This window comes from Galeopterus variegatus, unplaced genomic scaffold, assembly GCF_000696425.1.
Source record: "Galeopterus variegatus unplaced genomic scaffold, G_variegatus-3.0.2 Scaffold12657, whole genome shotgun sequence".
Lineage (NCBI taxonomy): Eukaryota > Metazoa > Chordata > Mammalia > Dermoptera > Cynocephalidae > Galeopterus > Galeopterus variegatus.
In genome coordinates, this window is record NW_007738768.1 from 3,920 (window position 1) to 25,938 (window position 22,019).

At 47.0% G+C, this 22,019-nt stretch overlaps 2 protein-coding genes across 2 annotated transcripts in view; both read right to left on the reverse strand.

Moving 5' to 3' along the window:
* LOC103581248 (carcinoembryonic antigen-related cell adhesion molecule 6-like) overlaps window positions 1-3,161 on the reverse strand; it is a gene marked incomplete at its 3' end in the record, with an annotated part of 7,075 nt that extends 3,914 nt beyond the window's left edge. The window contains exons 1-3 of the mRNA XM_008563133.1: window positions 3,098-3,161; window positions 1,788-2,147; window positions 795-852 (exon numbers count right to left, since the gene is read on the reverse strand). Of these exons, the coding sequence (XP_008561355.1) occupies window positions 795-852; window positions 1,788-2,147; window positions 3,098-3,161 (482 nt within the window). The remainder of the gene's footprint in view (window positions 1-794; window positions 853-1,787; window positions 2,148-3,097) is intronic.
* A 7,975-nt stretch (window positions 3,162-11,136) lies between these two features.
* On the reverse strand, window positions 11,137-20,077 carry LOC103581249 (carcinoembryonic antigen-related cell adhesion molecule 8-like). The gene is made up of 5 exons (XM_008563134.1): window positions 20,023-20,077; window positions 18,051-18,161; window positions 13,717-13,764; window positions 12,165-12,446; window positions 11,137-11,216 (listed from the first exon to the last, which is right to left on the reverse strand). The coding sequence occupies exons 1-5, from the start codon at window positions 20,075-20,077 to the stop codon at window positions 11,137-11,139; spliced, it is 576 nt and encodes a 191-aa protein (XP_008561356.1).
* Window positions 20,078-22,019: the final 1,942 nt, after the last annotated feature.

A 22,019-nucleotide genomic window follows, 5' to 3' on the forward strand; every position in this document is an offset into this window, starting at 1 on the left:
AACCAGCCTGCCAGTAGCCCTGCCTTTCCCCCTGACCCTCTACAGAGCTGCCAGAGCCTGCTTCACCAGTGTACACCTGCTTCCTGACCAACACTGATCAGGCAGTGGCCTGCCTTCTCATAGCAAGCCTCTACAGATCCATCAGACTCTGCTGTTTCCTGAATGACAGCAGAGCAGGCAGTGGCTCTGACCCTCCATGAAAGGCCTCTACAGAGCTTCTTAACCTGGCTGTGCCTTTGTAGGCTTGTTCCAGGCCCAATGCCTGATCCAACGGCCCTCTACAGAGTTGTGAGACCCTGCAGCACCAGTGGTCACCTGCTCCCTGAATGACAGCAGAGAGGGCAACAACTTTTCCTTATTACAGTAGGCCTCTGAAGAGGTGCCAGGCCTGCCTGCACCCTTGCAGGCTTGGTCCAGGCTTAGGAGCTGATCCAGCAGCCCTCCACAGGGCTGCTGGGCCCTGCTGCTCTGGTGTATGCCTACTGCTTGCCTGACAATGAACCAGGTGGTGGCCTTGCCTCTCTGTGGTAGGCCATAATGAAGCTTCTAGGCCTTGCTACATTCATGTTCACATGCTCCAGGCTTTACTGCTTATCCAGCAGCCCTCCCAGGAACTGCCAGACTCTGCTGCACTGGTGTGTGCCTGTAACCTGCTGCACAGTGAATGGGGTGGTGGCTTGCATCCTCAGGCAGGCCTGCATAGAGCCATCTGGCTCTGCTGTGCTGATGCATGCCAGTCGCTGCCCAGACAGTGACATCCACTCCTTTGACAGGCCTTGGAAGAGTTGCCCCACCTTGGGCCCAGGATCACCCATTTCCAGTCCAAAAGCTCATCAGGCAGTGCACCACCACCTAGAGACACAGCATCAGAGCTTCACCCACACATGGCCTAATAGCTGAGCAGGCAGAAACTCTGAGCCTCAGAGAGATCAGCGAACAGCCATTTGGCTCTCTGTGTCCACACATGCCTGGCCCACCAACTAGCCAGGAAGCTCCAATCCAGTAAAACAGTACAAGTGTTTGCACACATTCCTGCAGATATCACATAAGGGGATTACAACCAAAGAAATGACACAGAAACTATGCTACTGAGTCCATGCAGAACAAACTCAATGCCATATATCAAACATATACCTTAGGACTCACTGTAGGGGAAAAAAATCATTTTCATGTAATCCACTCCATAAAATTTGGAAAAGCAATTACTCAGTTATGCATGATGATATCAATGTGAGGACACAGAAACATGAAAAAGCAAGGGAACGTAATGATCCCAAAGTAACACAGTAAGGCTCCAGCAACAGATGCCAAAGAAGAGGGCAGTTACTAAATGCCATTAAAGGAATTTCAAATAATGATCTTAATGAGCCTCAGTGAGATACAAGGGAATACAGACAAACAGTTCAGTGAAATCAGGAAAACAATTCAGGATCTGAATGAGACATTTAACAAAGAGATGAAATCAGGAAAAAGAACCAAACAGAAATATTGGAGCTGAGAAATTCAATGAATAAAATGAAAAATACAACTGAGAGCTTCACCAACAGATTAGATCAAGCAGAAGAGAGAATTTCTGAACTTGAAGACAGATCTTTTGAAATAGCCCAATCAGAGGGGAAAAGAAATTTTTTTTAAAATGAAGAAAGCTTATGAGAATTATGGGACACCATTAAGTGAACATAATGCAGAGGGGGATGTAGGCACAGTCCAGGCCATAAAGTCCTCTGTGTGTGTGAAGTAGAATTGACCCCACCCCAACACCCAGAGGTCATAGAGGAATCACATACCGTATACATGGAACTGTCCGGATGCTTGCTCAGTGCTGAGATATGCATCTGTGGTTTGTAGTGTGTAGTATCCTGTGTCCTCCACAGTGACATTCTGCAACAGTAGGGATCCATTGGGAAATACTCTCTCTCGACCGCTGTATGCAGGCCCTGAGATATTTATTTCAGTATGTATAACATACGATATAATAAGTTGGTCGCTGAGCACTCCTTGCCCTTTATACCAGTGATAGACTAGAAGATTCTCTGGCAGGTTGTGGACAAGTAGAAGAACATCCTGCGCTTCAGCAGCATTGAAGGGCACTGATTCAACAGTGAGTTGAGCAGTGTGGGGTGGGATCCAGAAGGTTAAAAGTGAAACTAGGAGGGAAGAGTGAGAATAAGTAAAGATTGGGGCCTATGTATTGGGTTGGAAGGACGGAGCCCTGGGTTCTGACTAGGTCTCCTTATCTTTCAGCTTGGGGTGTGTGTGTGTATGTGTGTGTGCATGCATGTGTATATGACATGTATGTGTGAGTGAGTATGTGTGTGTGAGTGAGCGTGTCTCCTACTCGGTCAAGGTCAGCAGTGTGACCACTATTGCCTCACTGCCTCTGAACTTGCCATTCCCTCTATTTGGAATGCTCTTCCCTGTTGTCTGCAGGACTCCCCCACACTGCCCTTAGATAACTCCTCACATTAGCACATTCTTTGGAGACATCTTCCCTGACCTCCTTCTCTAGAGCCCCTGGGTCTTCACTTTCTGACCTTTCCCTGCTCCGTTCCCTCCATGGCTCTTGTCAGCACCTAACCTCACCTTCTAGATCTCTTTGCTTCTGTGTTTTCCTCCCCACTACAGCATGAGCTCCATGAAGGCAGGGGCTTGTGTGATCATTTATTTATTTCAGTGCCTGGAACAGGCTGACGACACCTGTGGATGAACTGATGAGTGTTCCCAGGGCCCTGTGAGTCCTGGTGGCTTTTTGCTAGTTTCTGAGGTAGGTGGTTAAGCACAATGTTTAATACCCCAGTTGTGTTCTTATATGGAGCATCCTTCTGACCAAGTTATTATTATCATTTTCCAAAATGTAGTGTTTGGTGATGATTAACTTGGAAAGCAAAGAGCAAATGAGATTTTTCTGCCCCTTCTCAATCCCAGAGAAATGTGATTTTCCTGCTGCTGAGTCTTCTGGCTCCTTGTTGTCATCTCCCTTCAGGTTCCAAATAGAAGCCACCTGTCCCTCTCAGAGCCCTGTCCTCCCCAGGGACATGTCAGCCAGTCTCTGTGCTCTCATCCACCTGCCCACTCCCAGGGATTGGTCCCCTCTCACCTGTGAGCAGGAGCCCCTGCCATGGGATGTGACATTTGCAGTGAGATGCTGAGGGGAGCTCCATGGCCTCTGCTGCCTGCTCTGTCCTCCGTCTGTGGAGAAGAGCTTCTGCTCCAGTAATGCTCTGAAGCACTGCTGCTGAGATGTGTCACCTCTGCTGTCCTTCCTCCCTCTGCACTGAGCCTCCTCCCAGGGCAGGAGCAGTTCCCAGGGTCACATGGGCAGGGGCGGGGTCTCTGCCAGGAGGCCTCTCTCCCCTACCCTCTCAGTTCTGCCTTCTTTGTGCATATCTCCCCTTTCCCCCTGTCTGTTTCAGTTCCCCAGGCCACACTTTTAGAAACAAGGATGATAGGGATTCCTGTCCACCAAGAGGATGACCCACAAGCTGCAGCAATGACCTTTGCTGTGTCCTGGCCTTGGGTCTTTCAGTACCACACAGAGAGGCTCTGGGTACCTAAATCCAGGTCTGAGATTTCCCATGTGACACAGAAATCAGCTAATCACCTGGATCTTCTCAATATTCTACAATCTGGTAGGAAGGACACTCCCAGCAGGAGGTGACAGAGTTGACTCTGGGGGCAAGAAAGGGGCAGCTCAGTGTTGATTGGTGAGAAGACTTGCCCTCTATCTCACTGTCACCAGCTTGGCCTCAGATCCAGGGATCGAGAACCAAACCCGAGTGTTTCAAAGAAGCTGCAGGTCCTGGGTGTGAAGGGGTAGGGGTCCTGCATGTCCAGAGAAGAGAAGACTGTGGGAACAGAGGTCAGGTGCTCCATTGCCCTAGGGGAAGGTTTCATGGAGACCCTCCCTCCATTTGTCTGTAGGTTGAGCTGTGACTCAGGATCCATCCATGATCTCCCTAACTGTTCTGGGTATCCTCTGTCCTCTGCTAGGCTGACTCTCCTGTGGTCATCTCACCTTTCCCCAGGAAGATCCAGGAGAGAATGGGAGCTGCAAGGGACCACTGGCAGAGCAGAGTTCTTAGAGATCCTTAGAAAAAGCAGATGAGACAGAGCAGGTGCAAAGGAGTGACCCGGAAGGTTTTGTTGGAGCAAGAGATAGAAATTAAGCACCACCTTTACCTCTTTAGTGAAAGCTACGCTCCTGTCTCAGATGAATTTACGTACTGAGTGTTGTGTGTGCATCACGATATTGCCCCCTGGAGGGTATGAGGAGACCTGCAGCCAGTGTCAGGGGCTGCACCAGGGATGCTGTCTAGGCTCCAAATAGTGTGAGTGGCCATGGCTCCTGGGCAGACCCCATCACTATGGGCTCTAACCTCCTGGCTGCAGGGTCAGGTAAGCCAGGGTCCTGCTTGTTGAGGATCTCCAGGTTGCCGACTCCATTGCCTTGCAGGATGAGCTGAGAGAGAGGATTGGAGTTGTCCAGAGGACTCTGGGTTCATGTCTGTGAGGACTGTCCATCAGAGGAATGTGCTGCCTTGGAAGGAGCCATATGTCCCTGGGGCATTAGGGGAAGGGCCTGGGAAGGAGTCTTGAGGCTTTAGTGAGAGGATGCTGCCTGGATTGCTGGTTTCCTGAATGCCCAGTGTTTCCCTCCATCACAGCACTGGGGGTGAGCCATCAAAGTCATCTGTGTCTCTGTCTGTTGTCTGCCCTAGACCTCCCCACAGGTCCCAGGAACTGGAGCAGCTCCCATCTGGAGACTGAGAAGGGGATCTGTGGGTTCCTCTGTGAAGGGAGAGGAGGCCTGTGGGCCCTCCGCCCTGCTGCATAAGCAGATCCTGGGTTATCCTGTCCTGTCCTGCATGGGAAGTTCCCCTCATTCCCCAAGGACTCCTTGGGTTGTGGAGGATCTGCAGGGCCCCTAGCCAGGTATCCCCACACATCAGAGACCCTTGGAGATCAGGAGTCCCTCCATGACTTTCTTTGTGGTCAGTGTGGAGCTCAGTCCTGTCTTGGTCATCACTCCAGCTGGGATGGAGGATGCACAGTTTGTGTCCGGTCAGGCATCTTTGTGAGAAGAGGAAGGACATAGGTTGCCTGTCCAGATGCCAAGCATTTAATGAGTGTTAATTGAGCATCTTTTTCATGTCACGTACTGTGCTGCATTCTGGGAATTCCATAGAGACCAGGATAGACATGGTCCCTGAGTTTGTGGAGTTTCTTGGTGGCAGTGAAGATGGGTACTCAGTGAACATCGTGGAACTAAGGAGTTCATAATAATGGAGAGCAGGGCTGTGATGGGACACCATCCGGGGTGTCCAGAGCCTGTGAAGGGGCCAGCTTCACAGGATGTGACCTGTGTTGTCACAAGGACAACTACAATTAGAAATTTCCTGTACTTAATATAATGCCATTATGTCATGGCGCTGAAATTCTTTTCTTATTTAAAATTTTTATTTATTATTAGCATATTCACTCTTAAAAATTGTGATATTTCTTTATGACTTTTGCCTGAACTCTCACTCCCCAAACCCCCTCCCTCCCTAGCGCCCATCTCTAGCATCCTTAGGTTTGTTCTCTCCTTCTGATAGTTCAGTGCATTGTTGCAGTCTTTTCTTTCTTTCTCTCCTTCATTCCTTCCTTCATTCATCCCTTCTCCCTCCCTCCCTTCCTTTGTTTCCAGCAGCCAGTTATGAGGGAGAACATGTGGTATTTCTGTTTCTTTGCCTGGCTTATTTCACTTAACATAATTTTCCCCAGACTCATCTATGTTGCTGCAAATGGCAGCATTTCATTCTTTTTTTATAGATCACTAGTATTCCATTGTGTATATATACCACATTTTCTTTATTCAATCATCCAACGATGGACACTCAGGTTGGTTCCATATTTTGGCTATTGTAAATAGAGCTGCAATGAACATGGGAGTGCAGGTATCCCCTCAAAATGGTGATTTCCATTCCTCTGGATATGTCCCCAGCAGTGGGATTGCTGGATTCTATGGTAGCTGTTTGAGAAAACTCCATATTGTTTTCCATAATGACTTTGCCAGCTTAAACTCCAACAAACAGTGTAGAGAGTTCCTCTCTTTCCACGTCCTTGCCAGCATCTGTTATTTTCAATCATTTTTAAGAACGGCCAGTCTAACCGGGGTGAGATGATATCTCAATGTGCTTTGATTTGCATTTCTCTGATGACTAGTGATGCTGAGCATTTTTCCATGTACATGTTGGCCATTTGTATGTCTTCTTTGAAAAGTGTCTACTCACCTTCTTTTGCCCATTTTTTAACTGGATTATTTGGGTTTTTTACTGTATAGTTTGAATTCTTTGTATATTCTAGATATTAATCCCTTATTGGATGTACAGTTTGCAAGTATTTTCTCCCATTCCATAGGTTGTCTTTCTGCTCTGTTGATTGTTTCCTTTGCTGTGCAGAAGATTTTTAGTTTGATATAATCCCATTTATTTATTATTTCTTTGGTTGCTGGTGTTTTTAGGGTCTTGTTCATAAAGTCTTTCCCCAGTCCTATCACCTGAAGTGTTTCCCCTATATTTTCCTTCAGTAATTTTATGGTTTCAGGTCTTATATTTAAGTGTTTAATCCATTTTGAGTTGATTTTGGTATATGGTGAGAGGTACAGGTCCAATTTCATTTTTCTGCATATAGATGTCCAATATTCCCAGCACCACTTATTGAAGAAGCAGTCTTTTTCCCAATGTGTGTTCTTGCTGCCTTTGTCAATGATCAGTTGACTATAAGTATGTGGGTTGATTCCCAGGTTTTCTGTTCTGTTCCATTGATCCGAGCATCTGTTTTTGTGCCAGTACCATGCTGTTCTGATTACAATAGTTTTGTAATATAATTTGAAGTCAGGTAGTGTTATGCCTCCAGCTTTATTTATTTGTTTGTTTCTTTATTGATTTATTTGGTTAGGATTGCTTTGGATATTCAGGGTCTTTTGTTTGTCCATACGAATGTTTGGATTGCTTTTTCTATTTCTGTGAAGAATGTCATTGGTATTTTGATGGGGATTTCATTGAATCTGTAGATTTCTTTGTGTAGAATGGACATTTTGACAATGTTAATTCTTCACATCCAAGAGCATGGTATGTGTTTCCACTCTTTTGTGTCCTGTTTATTTTCTTTCATTAACATTTTGTAGTTCTCATTGTAGGGATCTTTCACCTCCTTGGTTAAATTGATACCTAGGCATTTCATTTTTTGGTGACTATTGTAAATGGGCTTGCTTTCTTGATTTCATTTTCTGCTAGTTTGTTATTGGAGTGTAAAAATGCTATTGATTTTGGGGTGTTGATTTTGGATCCTTCGACATTACTGAATTTGTTAATCAGCTGTAATAGTTTTCTGGTAGAGTCTATATGTTTTTCTATATATGAGATCATGTCATCAGCAAACAAGGACAGTTTGACCCCATCCTTTCCAATCTCGATGCCCTTTACTTCTTTCTCTTGCCTGTCTGCACTGGCTAGTACTTCCAATACTATGTTAAAACAGGAGTGGTGAGAGTGGGCATCCTTGTCTTGCTCCTGTTCCTAAGGGAACACTTTCAGCTTTACCCCATTCAGGATGATATTGGTGATTTGTTTGTCATTAATTGCTTTTATTGTATTGAGATAATTTCCTTTTATACATAATTTGGTGAGAGTCTTAATCATGAAGCAATGTTGAATTTTGTTGATTGCTTTTTCTGCATCAACTGAGGTAATCATTAGGTTTTGTCCTTGGTTTTTTGATGTGATGTATCACATTTATTGACTTGCATATGTTGAACCAAACTTTCATCCCTGGGATGAATCCCACTTGATCATGGCGTATAATTTTTTGATGTGTTGCTGTAATCTGATTGCCAATATTTTGTTGAGGATTTTTGCATCTATGCTCATCAAGGATATTGACCTGTAGTTTTCCTTTTTGTTGTGTCTTTATCTTGTTTTGGTATCAGGGTGATGCTGGCTTCATAGAATGAGTTTGAGAGAATGGCTTCTGTTTCAATTTTTGGAAAAGTTTGAAGAGAAGTGGTATTTATTCTTTTTTGAAGGTTTGGTAGAATTCAGCTCTAAAGCCATTTATTCCTGATCTTTCTTTGTTGGAAGATTTCTGATTATTGCTTCAATCTTATTGCTTGCTATTGGCCTGTTCATGTTCTCTATTTCTTCTTGGTTCAGTCTTGGTCGTTTGTATGTGTCCAGAAATTTATCCATTTTTTCCAGGTTTTCATAATTTTTGGTGTACAATTGTTTATAATAATCTCTACTGATTCTTCTTATTTCTGTGGCATCAGTTGTAATATCTCCGTTTTCATTCCTGATTTTTGTTATTTGGATCTTCTCTTTCTCTCTCTCTCTCTTTTGTTGTTGTTGTTGTTGTTGTTGTTAACCTAAATAATGCTTTATCTATTTTATCTTGCTTCTCAAAAGACCTACTTTTGTTTCATTGATCTTTTTAATTGTTTTTTGTGGGGTCTATTTCATTTAATTCTGCACTGATCTTGATTATTTCTTTCCATCTGCTACTTTTGAGATTTGATTGTTGTTGTTTTTGTATTCCTTTGAGGCATAGTGTTAGGTCATTTATTTGAAAACATTCCACTCTTCTGATGTAAGCATTTATTTCAATAAAGTTCCCTCTTTGAATGGCTTTTGCAGTATCCCATAGGTTTTTGTATGATGTATCTTTGTTTTCAGTAGTTTGAAGAAATTTTTGATTTGCTGCTTAATTTCTTCTTGGACCCATAGATTGTTCAGGAGTCTGTTGTTCAGTTTCCATGCACTTGAGTAGTTTCCAGAATTTTACTTGTTTATTGATTTCCAGTTTTAATCCATTGTGTCCCGAAAAGATATTTGGGATGAACTGAATTTTTAAAAATTTGCTAAGACTTGATTTGTGACCTAGTATGTGGTCTCTCTTGGAGAATGTTCCATGTGCTGATGAGAAGACTGTATATTCTCTAGTTGTTGGATTAAAAGTTCTTTAGATGCCTCCCAGATATAATTGGTCTAAGCTGTAGTTTAACTTTTGTGCTTCTTTGTTGATTTGTTGCCTGAAAGATCCGTCTAATGGTGAGAGAGGGGTGTTCAGGTCACTCACTGTTATTGTATTTGGGTTCATCTCTTTTTTTAGGTCTAAGAGTGTTTGGTTTATATATCTACGTGCTCCACCGTTGGGTGCATACAGATTTATGATTGTCATATCCTCTATCTGGATAGGTCTCTTTATCATTATATAGTAGCCTTCTTAATCTCTTTTTATGGTTTTTGGTTTGAAGTCTATTTTATCTGATATAAGGATAGGTACCCCTGCTTGATTCTGGTTTCCATTTGCATGATATATCTTTTGCCATTCCTTCACTTTTAGTCTGTTTTTCTTTATAGGTGAGTTGGGTCTCTTGAAGATAGGATATAGTTGAGTCTAGCTTTTTAATCCAATCAGTCAATCTGTGTATTTTTTTTTTTTTTTTACTAGTAAGGGGATCATAACCCCTGGCTCAGTGTTGTCTGCACCACGCTCAGCCAGTGAGCGCACCAGCCATCCCTATATAGGATCTGAACCCGCAGCCTCGGCACTCCCAGCGCCGCACTCTCCCGAGTGAGCCACAGGGTCGGCCCAGTCAATCTGTGTATTTTGAATGGGGAGTTTAATCCATTTATATTCGTGGTCATTATTGATAACTACTGCTTTACTCTTGTCATTATATTGCTTTTTATTTAGATGTTTCAAAAATCATCTGTCCCTTTCTTCCCCTTATTTTTCATCTTCAGTGTTAGTTGGATTTTGAGGTGGTATGATTTAGCTTCTTTTTCTTTCTCATTTGCATTTTGGTTTTAATAGTGGGTTTTGCTCTTTCTTGTGAATCCGTGATATTGATTATCATTTTTCAGATTCCGGATGCAGGACTCCTTTGAGTATTTCTGCAGGGCTGGTCATGTGGTAGTGAACTCCCATAATTTTTGTTTGTCAGGGAAATGCATGATTTCTCCCTCATTTCTGAAGGATGACTGTGCTGGATATAGGATTCTTGGCTGGCAATTTTTTTCTTTTGGTCTTTTGAATATATCATCCCATTTTCTTCTGGCCTGCAAGGTTTCGGTTGAGAAGTTTGCTGTTAATCTGATGGGGGCTCCCTTATAGGTGACTTGGTGCTCTTCTCTTTCTGCTTTTAGAGTTTTCTCTTTGTCTTTGAGTTTTGCCAGTTTGATTATTACGTGTGTGGAGAAGATCTTTTTAGATTGAATCTGTTTGAAGATCTTTTGGCTTCCTGGATCTGAAGGTCAGCATCCCTACCGATACCTGGGAAGTTTTCTATTACTTCCTTGAATAAATTTTCAGTCCCTTTTCTTATTTCCTCCCCTTCTGGAATACCCGTGATTCGGATGTTTGTGCACTTTGGGTTGTCTGCTAGCTCTCTTAAATTATCTTCATTTTTAAAAATTCTTTTTCCTTTTTCCTGTCTGCCTGGGTTATTTCAAAAGGCCATTTTCAAGTTCTGAGATTCTTTCTTCTGCTTGCTCTAGCCTGCTGCTCAAGCTTTGTGTTCTGTTTTTTATTTCATTCATTTCCAGGAATTCTGTTACATTATTTTTTGTGTTATTAATATCTTTGTAAATTTCCTTCTTCATATCCTGGATATTTTTTCTTGCTTCATTGTGACTTCTCAATGGGTACAGGGTTTATGTTTAGAATGACAAACAAGTTTGGGAAATAGAAGTAGTAGTTGCACAGCATTGAAATGTAATTAATTAAACAAAATTGTATGTTTGAAAATGCTTAAATTGGCAACTTATGTTATGTATGTTTTAGCACAATAAAAAATTTGAAAAAAAATAAGTTTCAATCATATCCCCCTGTGTTTGCTGAGCCTGGGTCTGAGGCATTAACCTGTTTCTCCCTTCACAGGTTGTTGACCCCAAGCTTCTCAAGACAGGAGCAGCTCCCCACTTCCTGCTTTTGGCTCAAGGCTTGACCAGCTACATTTGCTTAGGGCAGAAGCACATGGCCATTCTGGGTGTCCAGGGGTGAGGGTCTATGTACTTGGATCTGGGAGGGACTGTGTGACCTGGCCCCTGGCTATGTGATTTTAGCTTGGCAGCCAGGGCCACCAGGGAACAGAAGTTACTTACAGAATACATCGAGGGTGAATGGCTCACTGTGGCTGGCACTCACTGGATTCTGAGTTCTACGTTCGTAAGGTCCTGTATTCATTGTGACTCTGAGTGAGAGACCTGTTGTCCAGGGACAGATCCAGCCTGTGATTGTGATTTGCCAATTTCTGGGATTGGTGGATAAGAGTAATGTTCATTGCCCTTGGGTCTGATCCCTGGTGGACAAGGAGCTTCCAGAGCACCTTCTCTCCTCTGTTTCTCCCCCTGGGCATGCTGACATTCCTAGGGCATCTCCTAAGTTCCCAAGGGCAATTGACTAATGTCTTGGTGCACCTGTCTGTCTATTATCTCCACCTCAAGGAGGTGAAGTAATAGCCTCTGTCCTTGCCTTGATATAGCTCTTGGGGTTGAGTCTTGGCTGGTGTCCAGCTCTGGGGGCTGGTGATAAGACTCAGGCAGCTGGTAAATCATTGTTCCCCATAAGCTCTGCCCAGGAGGCCAAAACCCAGCCTTGGCCACAGGCTTTAGGTCACCTGGAATCAGGAACCTTGGGATAGGGGTCTGCAGTAGAGGCTTCCTGAGGCTAAGCTTCCCTGTGAGGATCCCAGAGGTTCCTCAGGCCAGACCCTGACCAAGTCCGGCAGAATCTTCCTCAGGGTCATATCCTTGGGTGGGTGGGGTGACAGGGGGCTGGACTGAGACTGGTCTCCTTCTGCTGAGTGACCCCATCAGAGTGTCATTCTCTCTGCAGCTGGTGTCTGCAGGGTCAGAAATCTCGAGTAAGAAATTCTGATCTTTTGAAGTTTGTCTCCACAGTCTGTGTCCTGCACTACTGTTCAAACCCCAACATGGGACATAATGCAGAGGGGGATGTAGGCACATTCCAGGCCTGATAGTCTAGTGTGTGTGAAGTAGAATTGCCTCCACCCCAACACCAAGAGGTGTAGAGGAATCATTTATGGTATACGCGGAACTGTCCAGATACTTGCACAGTGCTGAGACTTGCATCTATGATTTGTAGTGTGTATTGTCCTATGCCCCAAATGGTTATGTTATGGAACAGCAGGGATCTATTGGGGAATAATGTCTTTTGACTGCTGTATGAAGGCTCTGGGGTATTTTTTTGAGTGAATTTTATATATGCTACAATGCGAAGATTAGCACCTACCCTTTTTCCTTTGTACCAGACATAACTTGAGTATTCTCTGGCAGATTTTGGACAAAATTGTTGAACATCCTTCCCTTCAGCAGCATTGAATGGCACAGATTCCATAGTGAGTTGGGCAGTGGTGGGAGGGTTCCAGAAGGTTACAAGTGAGGACAGGAAGGAAGGGAGAGAAATCAGCCAACATTGGGACATATGGACTGTGATAAAAACAGGGAGCCCTGAGTCCTAAGCAGGTCTCTTTATCCTTCAAGTTTCGTGTGTGTGTGTGTGTGTGTGTGTGTGTCCTGCTAGGTTAGGGTCAGCAGTGTGACCTCCGTTCCCCCAGAGACTCTGAACTTGTCATTCCCTCTGTAATACTAGTCCTCAGTGTCTTTAAGGCTCACCCCCTAACTGCCCTCAGACCCATGCTCACATTCAGGGCACCCTGGGAGATGCCTTCCCTGACCACCTCCTCTAGAGACGCTGGTTCCTCACTTTCTGACCTTTCTCTGCTCTGTTCCCTCCATGGCTCTTGCCAACACCAGCAGTGGATTGAATGGTTCCCCCAAACCATTGAAGCTTAATCCCCACTGTAACTATTGAGGATGGGAAATCCTATTGTGGTCACTGAAAGGTGGGGACTTGTGGAGGTGATTAATTGTAAGGACCATGCCACCGTGAATGGACGTGGTTCTGAGGGCTTTAAAAGGAGAGCACATGAGAGTCTCTCTCTATCTCTGCTTGGCCATTTTCTGCCTTGTGAGACACCTGTATTAGTGTCACCACCGAGACCTTCACCAGATGTGTTTCCTGGACTTTGGGCTTCCTAGCCTTGGAAACTGTAAGCAATACATTCCATTTTCTTACAAAATACACACTTCTAAGTATTTAGTTATAAGCAACAGAAATGGCCTAATACAACACCTGACCTCACCTTCTAGATCTCTTTGTCTTCCTCCCCAGTGGAGCGTGAGCTCCATGAGGGCAGGGCCTTGTGTGGTCTTTGCTGTACCCCAGTGCCTAGGACAGGCTGCAGATACCTGTGGAAGAGTTAAGGAGCATTCTCAGGTTGCCCACATCCCGGTATTCTTCTGTCAATTTCTGAGGTCTGTAAGTGCAAAGGTTAGTGCCCCTGATTCTTTTTGCTTTTCTTGATTTTCACCGTGATGTAAATTGTTATTATCATCAGTTTTCAAAATTCAGTGTTCAGTGATGAATAACTTCAAAAACAAAGAGCAATTGAGATTCTCCTTCCCCTTTCCATTTCCAGCTCACTGAATCTTTCCTGTTGCTGAGCTTCCTCTGTCTCTTTGCTGCCCTCTCCCCTCACGCTCCAAGCGAAAACCCCCGTCCCCTCTCGGGGTCCTTTCCTCACCAGCAGACCACAGCCAGTCTCTATGCTCCCATCCTCCCACCCACTCCCAGGGAACCTTCCCCTCTCACCTGTGAGCAGGAGGCTCTGCCTGGGGATGTGCTGTCTGTGTGCAGGGTCTGGGGGGGCGTCTCATGGTCTCTGCTGCCTGCTCTGTCCTCCCTCTGTGGAGAAGAGCTTTGGCTCCAGAAATACTCACAGCACTGCAGCTGGGATGGGTCAGCTCTGCTGTCCTTTCTCCATCTGTGCTGAGCCTGGACCCAGGGCAGGAGCACTTCCCAGGTTCACATGGGATGGAGACGGGGTCTCTGTCCAGGAGGTCTCCCTGTCCCCTTCTCTGTTATTCCTGCCTCTTGTGTTCCTTCTTCCCTTTTCCCATCTGTGTACATTTGCCTTCTTCAGCTATGACTCTCCCTCCAACTGCCCATACATGCACAGACACACACACAGACATGCACAGACACACACATGCACAACCACACGTACCCAAAACACACACACAGGCAGATACACTTATGCACAACCACACATAGACACACAGAGAGAGACAGATGCACAACCACACACGTACACACACACAGACACACCCACATATAGACACACAGCATTGGCCAAACAAGCACAGTCCTGGGCCCTCAGTGTCCTGCCACCCCCACAGGTACAGGTTGGGGTGCACAGACAGCCTCCCCCACAGAACTCTCATCTCTCTCTCTTTCCCTTCAGAGCAGAAGCCAGGGGTCTGCACCAGGAACTCCTGTCACAGGGATTTCACCCTTGCTGTGGATCACAATCACCAGGGGAACTTTACAAAGATTTTAGAATCCTGGGTGACATATAAGAAATGCTGCCTCAGTGGCTGCACAAGTGACATCGATGTCCAGCCAGGGTGAGACTCAATGTGAGGGCCATGGTGGGGGTCATTTTCTCCCTGTGCACACAGAGTGTCTATAGACCCTGTTAAAAGGCAGGTTCAGACTTGGCAGGTGTGGAGTAGACCTGAGAGTCTGCATCTTCCAGCTCTCAGGTGATGCTGATGGTACTGTCCTGGGCGCTCACTGTCAGAAGCAAGGCCGATGGGGACCCCTGTCTCCCTGGAGGAAGACGTGATACCCCAGCACTGATCTCTGCCATGGACAGGCCTTGGGTCTCTGTGTGTCAGCAACACATAGAGAAACCCCTGTGGTCCCAACTGTGTGGGTTAATGTCTCTTTGTGATGCAGAACCCCGGCTAAACACCTGGGTCTTCCCAGTGTTTCAAATGTGCTGGGAAGGTTGGACTTACTCCTAGCAGGAGGTGACAGGATCAACTGTGGGGCTAGAAAGGGGCAGCAGAGTGATGAGTGGTGAGGGGACCCACCCTCTATCTCAGTGTCACCAGCTTGGCCTCTGATCCAGTGGAAGAGACTATGGACAGGGTGTCTCAGAAGGAGCTGCAGGCCCTGGGTGTGAAAGGGGAGGAGTCCTGCATGTCCTGGGAAGAAAGAACTTTGGTGGTGGGAGGTCGGGTGCTGTGGGCTCCATTGTCCTTGGGGAAGGTTTCAGGGAGACCCTTCCTCTTCCTCTTTGTGTCTGTTGGCTGAGCTGTGGCTCAGGGATTGTCCTTTACCATTCTGGGCAGTGTGTGTCCTCTGCCAGGCTGACTCTCCTGTGGTCATCCTGCCTTTCCCCATGGGTAGTCCCAGGAGGGAGTGGGAGATGTACGGGGACCCCTGGTAAAGCAGGATCCTTAGAGGCCTCAGGAGGAGCAGGAGGGACAGATCAGGCATGTGGGAGGATTCCAGAAGTGTCTGTTGGGGCAAAGCATTGAAATCAGGTTTCATTGAGGGAGTGGGAGCTGCACAGGGACCCCTGGTAGACCAGGATCCTTAGAGGCCTCAGGAAGGAGCAGGAGGGACAGATCAGGCATGTGGGAGGATTCCAGAAGTGTCTATTGGGTCAAGGGATGGAAATCAGGTTTCACCTCCACCTCCTTTGCCAAAGCCAGGTTCCTGTCTGAGGGGAATTCATTTCCTGAATGTTGTCTGTGCATCCCAATATCACCTCTGGGAGGGCATGAGGAGATCTACAGCCAGCGTCAGGGGCTGTACCAGGGATGCTGACCAGACTCCAAATGATGTGTGTGGTCATGATCCCTGGACAGAAGCGGGCTCTGACCTCCTGGCTGCAAGGTCAGTTCAGCCCAGGTCTTGTTCACTGTGGGTCTCCAAGCTGCCGACTCCATCCCAGTGGAGGGCGAGCTGAGGGAGAGGACAGGGGTTGTGCAGAGGACTCCTGGTTCACCTGTTGGAAGAACTGTCCACCAGGGGGATGTGCTGCCTCTGGAAAAGCCATCTGTCCTCAAGGTTTCAAAGGAAGGGCCTGGGGAGGAGTCTCTTGAGGTTTTAGTGAGAAGACGCTGGCCTGCAAGCCTCATCTCCAGAACACCCTATTTCCCACCGTCACAGCACTGGGGGTGAAGCCTCAAAATCATCTGTTTCCCATCTGTCATCTACTCTAGGCCCACCCACAGGGCCCAGGAACTGGAGCAGCTCCCATCTGGAGACTCAGCAGGGGATCTGTGGGTTCCTCTGTTAGGGGAGGGGAGGCCCCGTGGCCCCTCAGCCCCTCTGAGATAGAAGCACAGGCCGATGTTAGTTGTCCTGTCCTGTCCTGCATGGGAAGTTCCCCTTGCCCCCTGGGACTCCTTGGGCTGGGGAGGATCTGCAGGGACCATAGCCAGGTGTCCCCACAGATCTGGGACTCTCAGGGTTGGGGAGGTACCCCTTGACCTCTTTTGTGGTCTGGGCGGAGCTCAGTTTTGCCCTGGTGGTTACTCCATCTGAGATGAAGGACAGAGATTTTGTGACAAGTCAGGTGTATTTGTGAGAAGAGGAAGGACAAAGGCTGCCTGTCCAGGCTCTCCTGGTAGATGTTTTGTTGCTGACAAGTCAGAGTTGGGTAGTGGGGGTCAATGTTCTGGGAATGAATTGGGTTCTTACCCCTCACTGTTAGGTGGTCCTGGTCCTCCCCTGAAGCTACCAGGGTAAAAGTCCTGTCCCTGGGACAGCTGCAGGCACTTGCCGGTCTCCTCCCCTGCTGATGCCTGTGACCTGTGTCCACAGGGAACATGCTCTGACCTCCAGGTGTCACATGGAGGTGTTGTTCTTCTATGTATGTTTTACCCCATCCATTTAAAGAGTATTTATTGCACATCTGTTTCATGTCAGACATTGTGTTGGGCCCTGGGAATCCCACAGAGAGCAGGACACACACAGATCCTGTGTTTGTGTAGTTTCCCTGTGACAGGGAAAGGGGCATCGGGGAACTATGGAGTTAACGATCATGGAGAGAAGGCTGTGAAGGGACAGCGTCTGGGAAGTCTGAAGCCTGTGATGAGCTGAGCTAGTCTAAGGATCAGAGGGAGCTCCCCTGAAAGTGCCCTTTTGGCTGAGACATGAAGCCGAGTGGTCGTCCCCAGGCAGGACAGAGGGTGTGGAGGCAGGAGCTGCCTGCTGAGGGAGTGACCTTCAGGTGGGAGATGCCAGGCTGGAGGGAGGAGATGACAGATCATTTGTGGGGGCTTGGAGAATGAGGAGGACTGTGGACTGAGCTGAGCCTGGTGAGGGTCGGACCCTGATGGGCTGTAGGTCATGCTGAGGGGGGTCTGCAGCCAGCTGGGAGGCCCCAGGTTGTGGGGACTTTGCTGCCCTCTGGTGGATGCTGAAGAAAGTATAGATGGCAGAGGCACCATGCCAGGCTGCATGTTTTATTCAGCACAAATCTGCAGGCATTTCCCATGGGTCACATGTCATGTTACTGCTCCACCACATTCTAGCTTCATGAGGCTCAGTCTATATTGCTCCAAGTATGCTTGTTCTTCCCACCTTTTCAATGAGATGCCCAAACTGAGATTTGCAGCAATATGTATTCCTTTGTTTTTGTCTCTAGTAATTTTTGGCATGCTCACCCCTTGGGACAGTGATGTCTGGGGCTGAGCGCTGGGTGGGAGTCTGTAAGTAGAAAAGGGAGGGACGGGAGGGGAGGCCAGTGTCAGGGGAGCAGAGGGGAAAGATGGAAAAGTCAACTTCACTTCTCACTCCCTGGGCCTGGGGACAGGGCACCCTGGCTCAAGGATACACAGCACCAAACCCCTCTCTCATACCTGGGTTAGGTGAGGTGGGAGCTGCTGCCCCTTCTGCTCACCAGCACCTGGTCTCACCTTGTGAGACGGCTTCACTCTCAGTCCCACACTGGGCTGCACCCCACAGAGCCTGTTTTTCCCCCTCTTCTCCCTCCCCATTCCTGAGTTTTCTTTCCTGCAACTTCTCCCTGGGCCTCCACTGACTTCCTTGGTAAGTGACCCCACCTGCGCCCATTTAAGGCAGCTGTGCTGTTGTCACTGCCCCTGCACAAGCTCTTGCCTCACCGGCCTCTGTCATGTATTCTGAACCCTGGTCCCTGCAAGGGAAGAAGGCAAAGCAGAGATTGACACTGTCCACGGTGCTGCACTGTCTGCACAACTTGAGAATGAGGGGCCCTGAAGTACCGCCAGGAAAGAGGTCAAAGAAGGGAGCTGTGTCTCAGTGGTGTTGGATCACAGGGGGCACTGCTCCAGGGTGAGCTGGACCTGTGAACTGCAGGAACCCAGCTCAGTGTTGTCTACTAGCTCCTTCTGCTCTGTGTTCCTCTCTGTAGCTGATGCTGTTGCATTTTACCTGAGCCTGATATAGAAACCTGCTTACAATGCCCAGATGGTCAGAGCACTTCATGGAAACCTAATGGAGGGTCCTGTGTCCTCACACAGAGTGTTCAGGAGACAGATTTCATTACCTCCCATTTCCTAACCCTATAACAAGAACTGAATAGTGGGCAGGATTCCAGCTTCTCCACATTCTTATTAACACTTATTATTTGACTTTATTTAAAAAAATTATAGCAATAATAGTGGGTATTGTCCAACTAAATAAAAAACTGAGAGAGGCTCTCTTAAAGAATAATGAGTTCAATCGGGAATGGGACGTTGCAATGGGAACTCGTGTGTGATAGTAAGCTCTGTGCATATTCTGGGAGATAAAGGAAGACAAAGATTTTTAAAGAAAAATGGTGGAAGATCACATAATTGCTTTGGGATAATTATTCTTACCTACAGGGATCAATAACAAAAGTGATGCCACTCCAAGGTTAGACAGGCAGTTTCTGGGCAGATGTCCTTGCAGAAGCATTTTTTATTAAGGTTGCAATGGTTTTTGGCAGATATCCTTGAAGAAATATTTTTTTGGTTGCTTTGGTGTGCACTTGTGGTTTTGCAGAGTCCTTTGTAGTAGTTCTTGTTATCATCATATGTCCAGAGGAACACCGCCTTCATGGCTTTCCCTGCTCTATTTTTCAGAGTTTTTGATGTAAGTAATTCCACTTTGACTCTGACAGCTTTCACAATGTGAAGTTGTACCTCACTGTGATTTTTTTTAAAAAAGACTAACATTTTGGTCGGGGCCCTGCGCTGTCCACGGGGAGGCGCGTGCCCGCCTGCGAGCCAGCCCAGACCGGCGCAGAGATTATTTTCTTCTGAGAAACTCACTCAGAGGGACCATTCTCTCCCCAACCCCAGCTGGAGCAAGGACTTAAGACTCCTCTTTGACCAGTTCATGAAGAAATGTGAAGACAGCTCCTGGAAACGTTTGCCTTCATATAAATGTGAATCTTCTCAAAAGGTTCAAGACTTCAAAACCCATTTTCTTGAAAATTTTTTAAAAGTTTATTTGAGGAGAGCGCCCGAGCCACACCGTGGGACCGAGTGAGCAGCCCAACGTGGCAGCGGCCAAGGACAGGGATGGTGACAACATGGAAATGGAGAGGGAGCCACCCAGCCAGCCCAGCTCTGTGAGTGACCCCCAGAGCAGCCCTGCTTGTGGGAAAGATGCCTGTCCAGCTTCCACCTGCCACACCAGGCCAGTCACCAGCCCCAGGGCTGCCTCCATTTTCTCGGGTGGGGGCAGAGCCGGCCGGCTCAGCCAGGCCTGCCCTCCTCGCCTGGCTCGGCTCCTCACTGAGCCTTACCACTTGCTTGCCCTGGTGCGGGGCCTCCCGGGGCCTGTGGGCCAGCCTCCCATCCCACTCCTCCCGTGGTTCTCTGGCAGGGCTGGTGGCGTGGGGAGCCCCCGGCCAGCGATGGGAGGGCAGGGAAGAGTGGGCCGGGCCGATTGTCACTCCACCACACCCTGGGCTCTGGCCCCTGGTAAACTTCCTGTTACCGGGAGGCAGATACCATCTATGCGGCCATCAGTTCGGAAAAACGCCTAACCGATTTCTGGTTAGGAAAAGTGTGGTCAGAGTGCTCCCGAGCTCGCTTGAACCTCCCGGAGAGCTGACTGCGGGAGGCCACTGGAGTCGGTCCTCACCGGAGTGATTCAAAGAGGAACTGTGTGCTGCAGGCTCCTCCCCCGAGGACCTCATGCCCTAGTGTGGGAGATAAGACAAGTATACAAATAACCACAATACCAGGAGGAAGGTGATAAGTCCCGAGAAAGCCCTATTCAGTGCTACAAAGGCACCCAGAGCGACCGGTCGTCTGCGCCTAGCAGAAACCTGAAAGTTTTCCTGGGTGGGGCAGTGCCAAGTAGGGGCTTGAAGGCCCAGCTGATAGATGAGGGTTGCAGAAGACACACCCCAGCCCAGTACAGTGCGCACAGAGCGGTGAGGCATCCAGCTAGGGAGGCAGAGACTTGGCAGAAAACACATACCCTGCGGGCCATCTCTGCAAGGTCCAACAGCCCCACCTAGTGTGCACAGAGCAGGGAGACGTCCGGATAGGGAGGTAGAGACTCGGCAGAAAACACACCCCCTGTGGGGCCGCCACTGTGTGATCCAGCAGCCAGTGCCAGAGCGCACAGAACAGAGAGAAGTTTTACACGGGACATGGAAGCTCAAAAGAGACCACACACCCTGCGGTACTGTCCCGTGATCCAGCAGCCCAGCAGAGTCCAAGCTGATCAGAGAGGAGGCTCCCTGGAGAGGCCCAAGACCTGAGGCAACCACACACAAGATACTAGAGGCCAACTGAGCAGTCACAGAGGTAGCCATACCAAATTGACAAACAGCCACACCTTAGTTAGCCAATAGGGTCAAACCTGTGCACTGTGAAACCCCCTGCCAAAATGAATAAACAGCAAAGAAAAGATATCAGAAATACAAACAACCAAGAACACCACCAAAAGTTAATAAATCTCAAACTCTAGATTCTATAGAACAAGAAGCCCTTGAAATGAATGACAAGGAATTTCGAGTGATAATTCTAAAGAAACTGAATGAGATACAAGAAAATTCAGCTAGACAGCATGATGAAACGAGGAAAAGTATACAGTACCTGAAAGAGGAAATGTACAGGGAAATCAATGTCCTGAAAAAAAATGTAGGAGAACTTGCCAAACTGAAGAAGTTATTCAGTGAAATAAAAAACACAATGGAGAGTTTAACCACAGGCTTGCGGAAGTTGAAGAGAAAACCTCTGACAGGCTTGCGGAAGTTGAAGAGAAAACCTCTGAACTTGAAGATGGACTGTTTGAAATAATACAGGCAGACATAAGAAAAAAAAAGAAAAAAGAATCAAAGACATTGGAGAAAATCTGAGAGAGATGTCAGACAACCTTAAGCGCTCAAATATCCGAGTCATGGGTATTCCGGAAGGGGAGGAAAAAGGAAATTGCACTGAAAACATATTCAACAGAATAGTGGCAGAAAACTTCCCAGGCATAGGAAAAATCACAGATCTTCAGATCCAGGAAGCTCAACGATCTCCAAACGTATTCAACCCAAAAAGGTCTTCTCCAAGACATGTTATAGTCAAATTGGCAAAACTCAAAGACAAAGAGAGAATCTTAAAAGCTGCAAGAGAAAGACAAAGAGAGAATCATAAAAGCTGCAAGAGAGAAGTGTCAAATCACCAATAAGGGAGCCCCAATCAGGCTAACATCTGACTTTTCATCACAAACCCTAAAAGCAAGAAAGGAATGGGAGGATGCATTCAAAATACTAAAAGACAAAGATTGCCAGCCAAGAATACTCTACCCTGCAAGGCTGTCCTTCTGAAATGAAGGGCAAATAGTATATTTCTCAGAAAAACAAAAACTGAGGGAGTTCACCACCACACGACCACCCTTACAAAAAATTCTCAAGGGAATACTGGGTTTGGTTCCTGAAAAATAACTACCACTGCCATAAAAACCCAAGAAAAATCAAAACCTACTAGTATAATAAAAATGACAATCATGAAAAGAAAACAAACAAACAAAAAGTCTATCTACCTATTAAGGAACCAACAAACACAGAAAACAAATGGCAAAGCAGAAAGCAAGGAACAAAAGACACCTAAGACAACCGAACAACCAATAAAATGCTG

Excerpts from the sequence above, each read along its gene's own strand:
- LOC103581249 (XM_008563134.1), bottom strand. The coding sequence starts at position 20,077 with ATGAGGTCCTCGGGGGAGGAGCCTGCAGCACACAGTTCCTCTTTGAAT. Across the intron at positions 18,162-20,022 it reads TTCCTCTTTGAATCACTCCG|GGCCCCTCATTCTCAAGTTG; the intron begins GTGAGGACCGAC and ends GCGGTACTTCAG. Across the intron at positions 12,447-13,716 it reads GCAGAGCCTCCTGCTCACAG|CCTCACTTGTAACCTTCTGG; the intron begins GTGAGAGGGGAA and ends CTTCCTTCCTGT.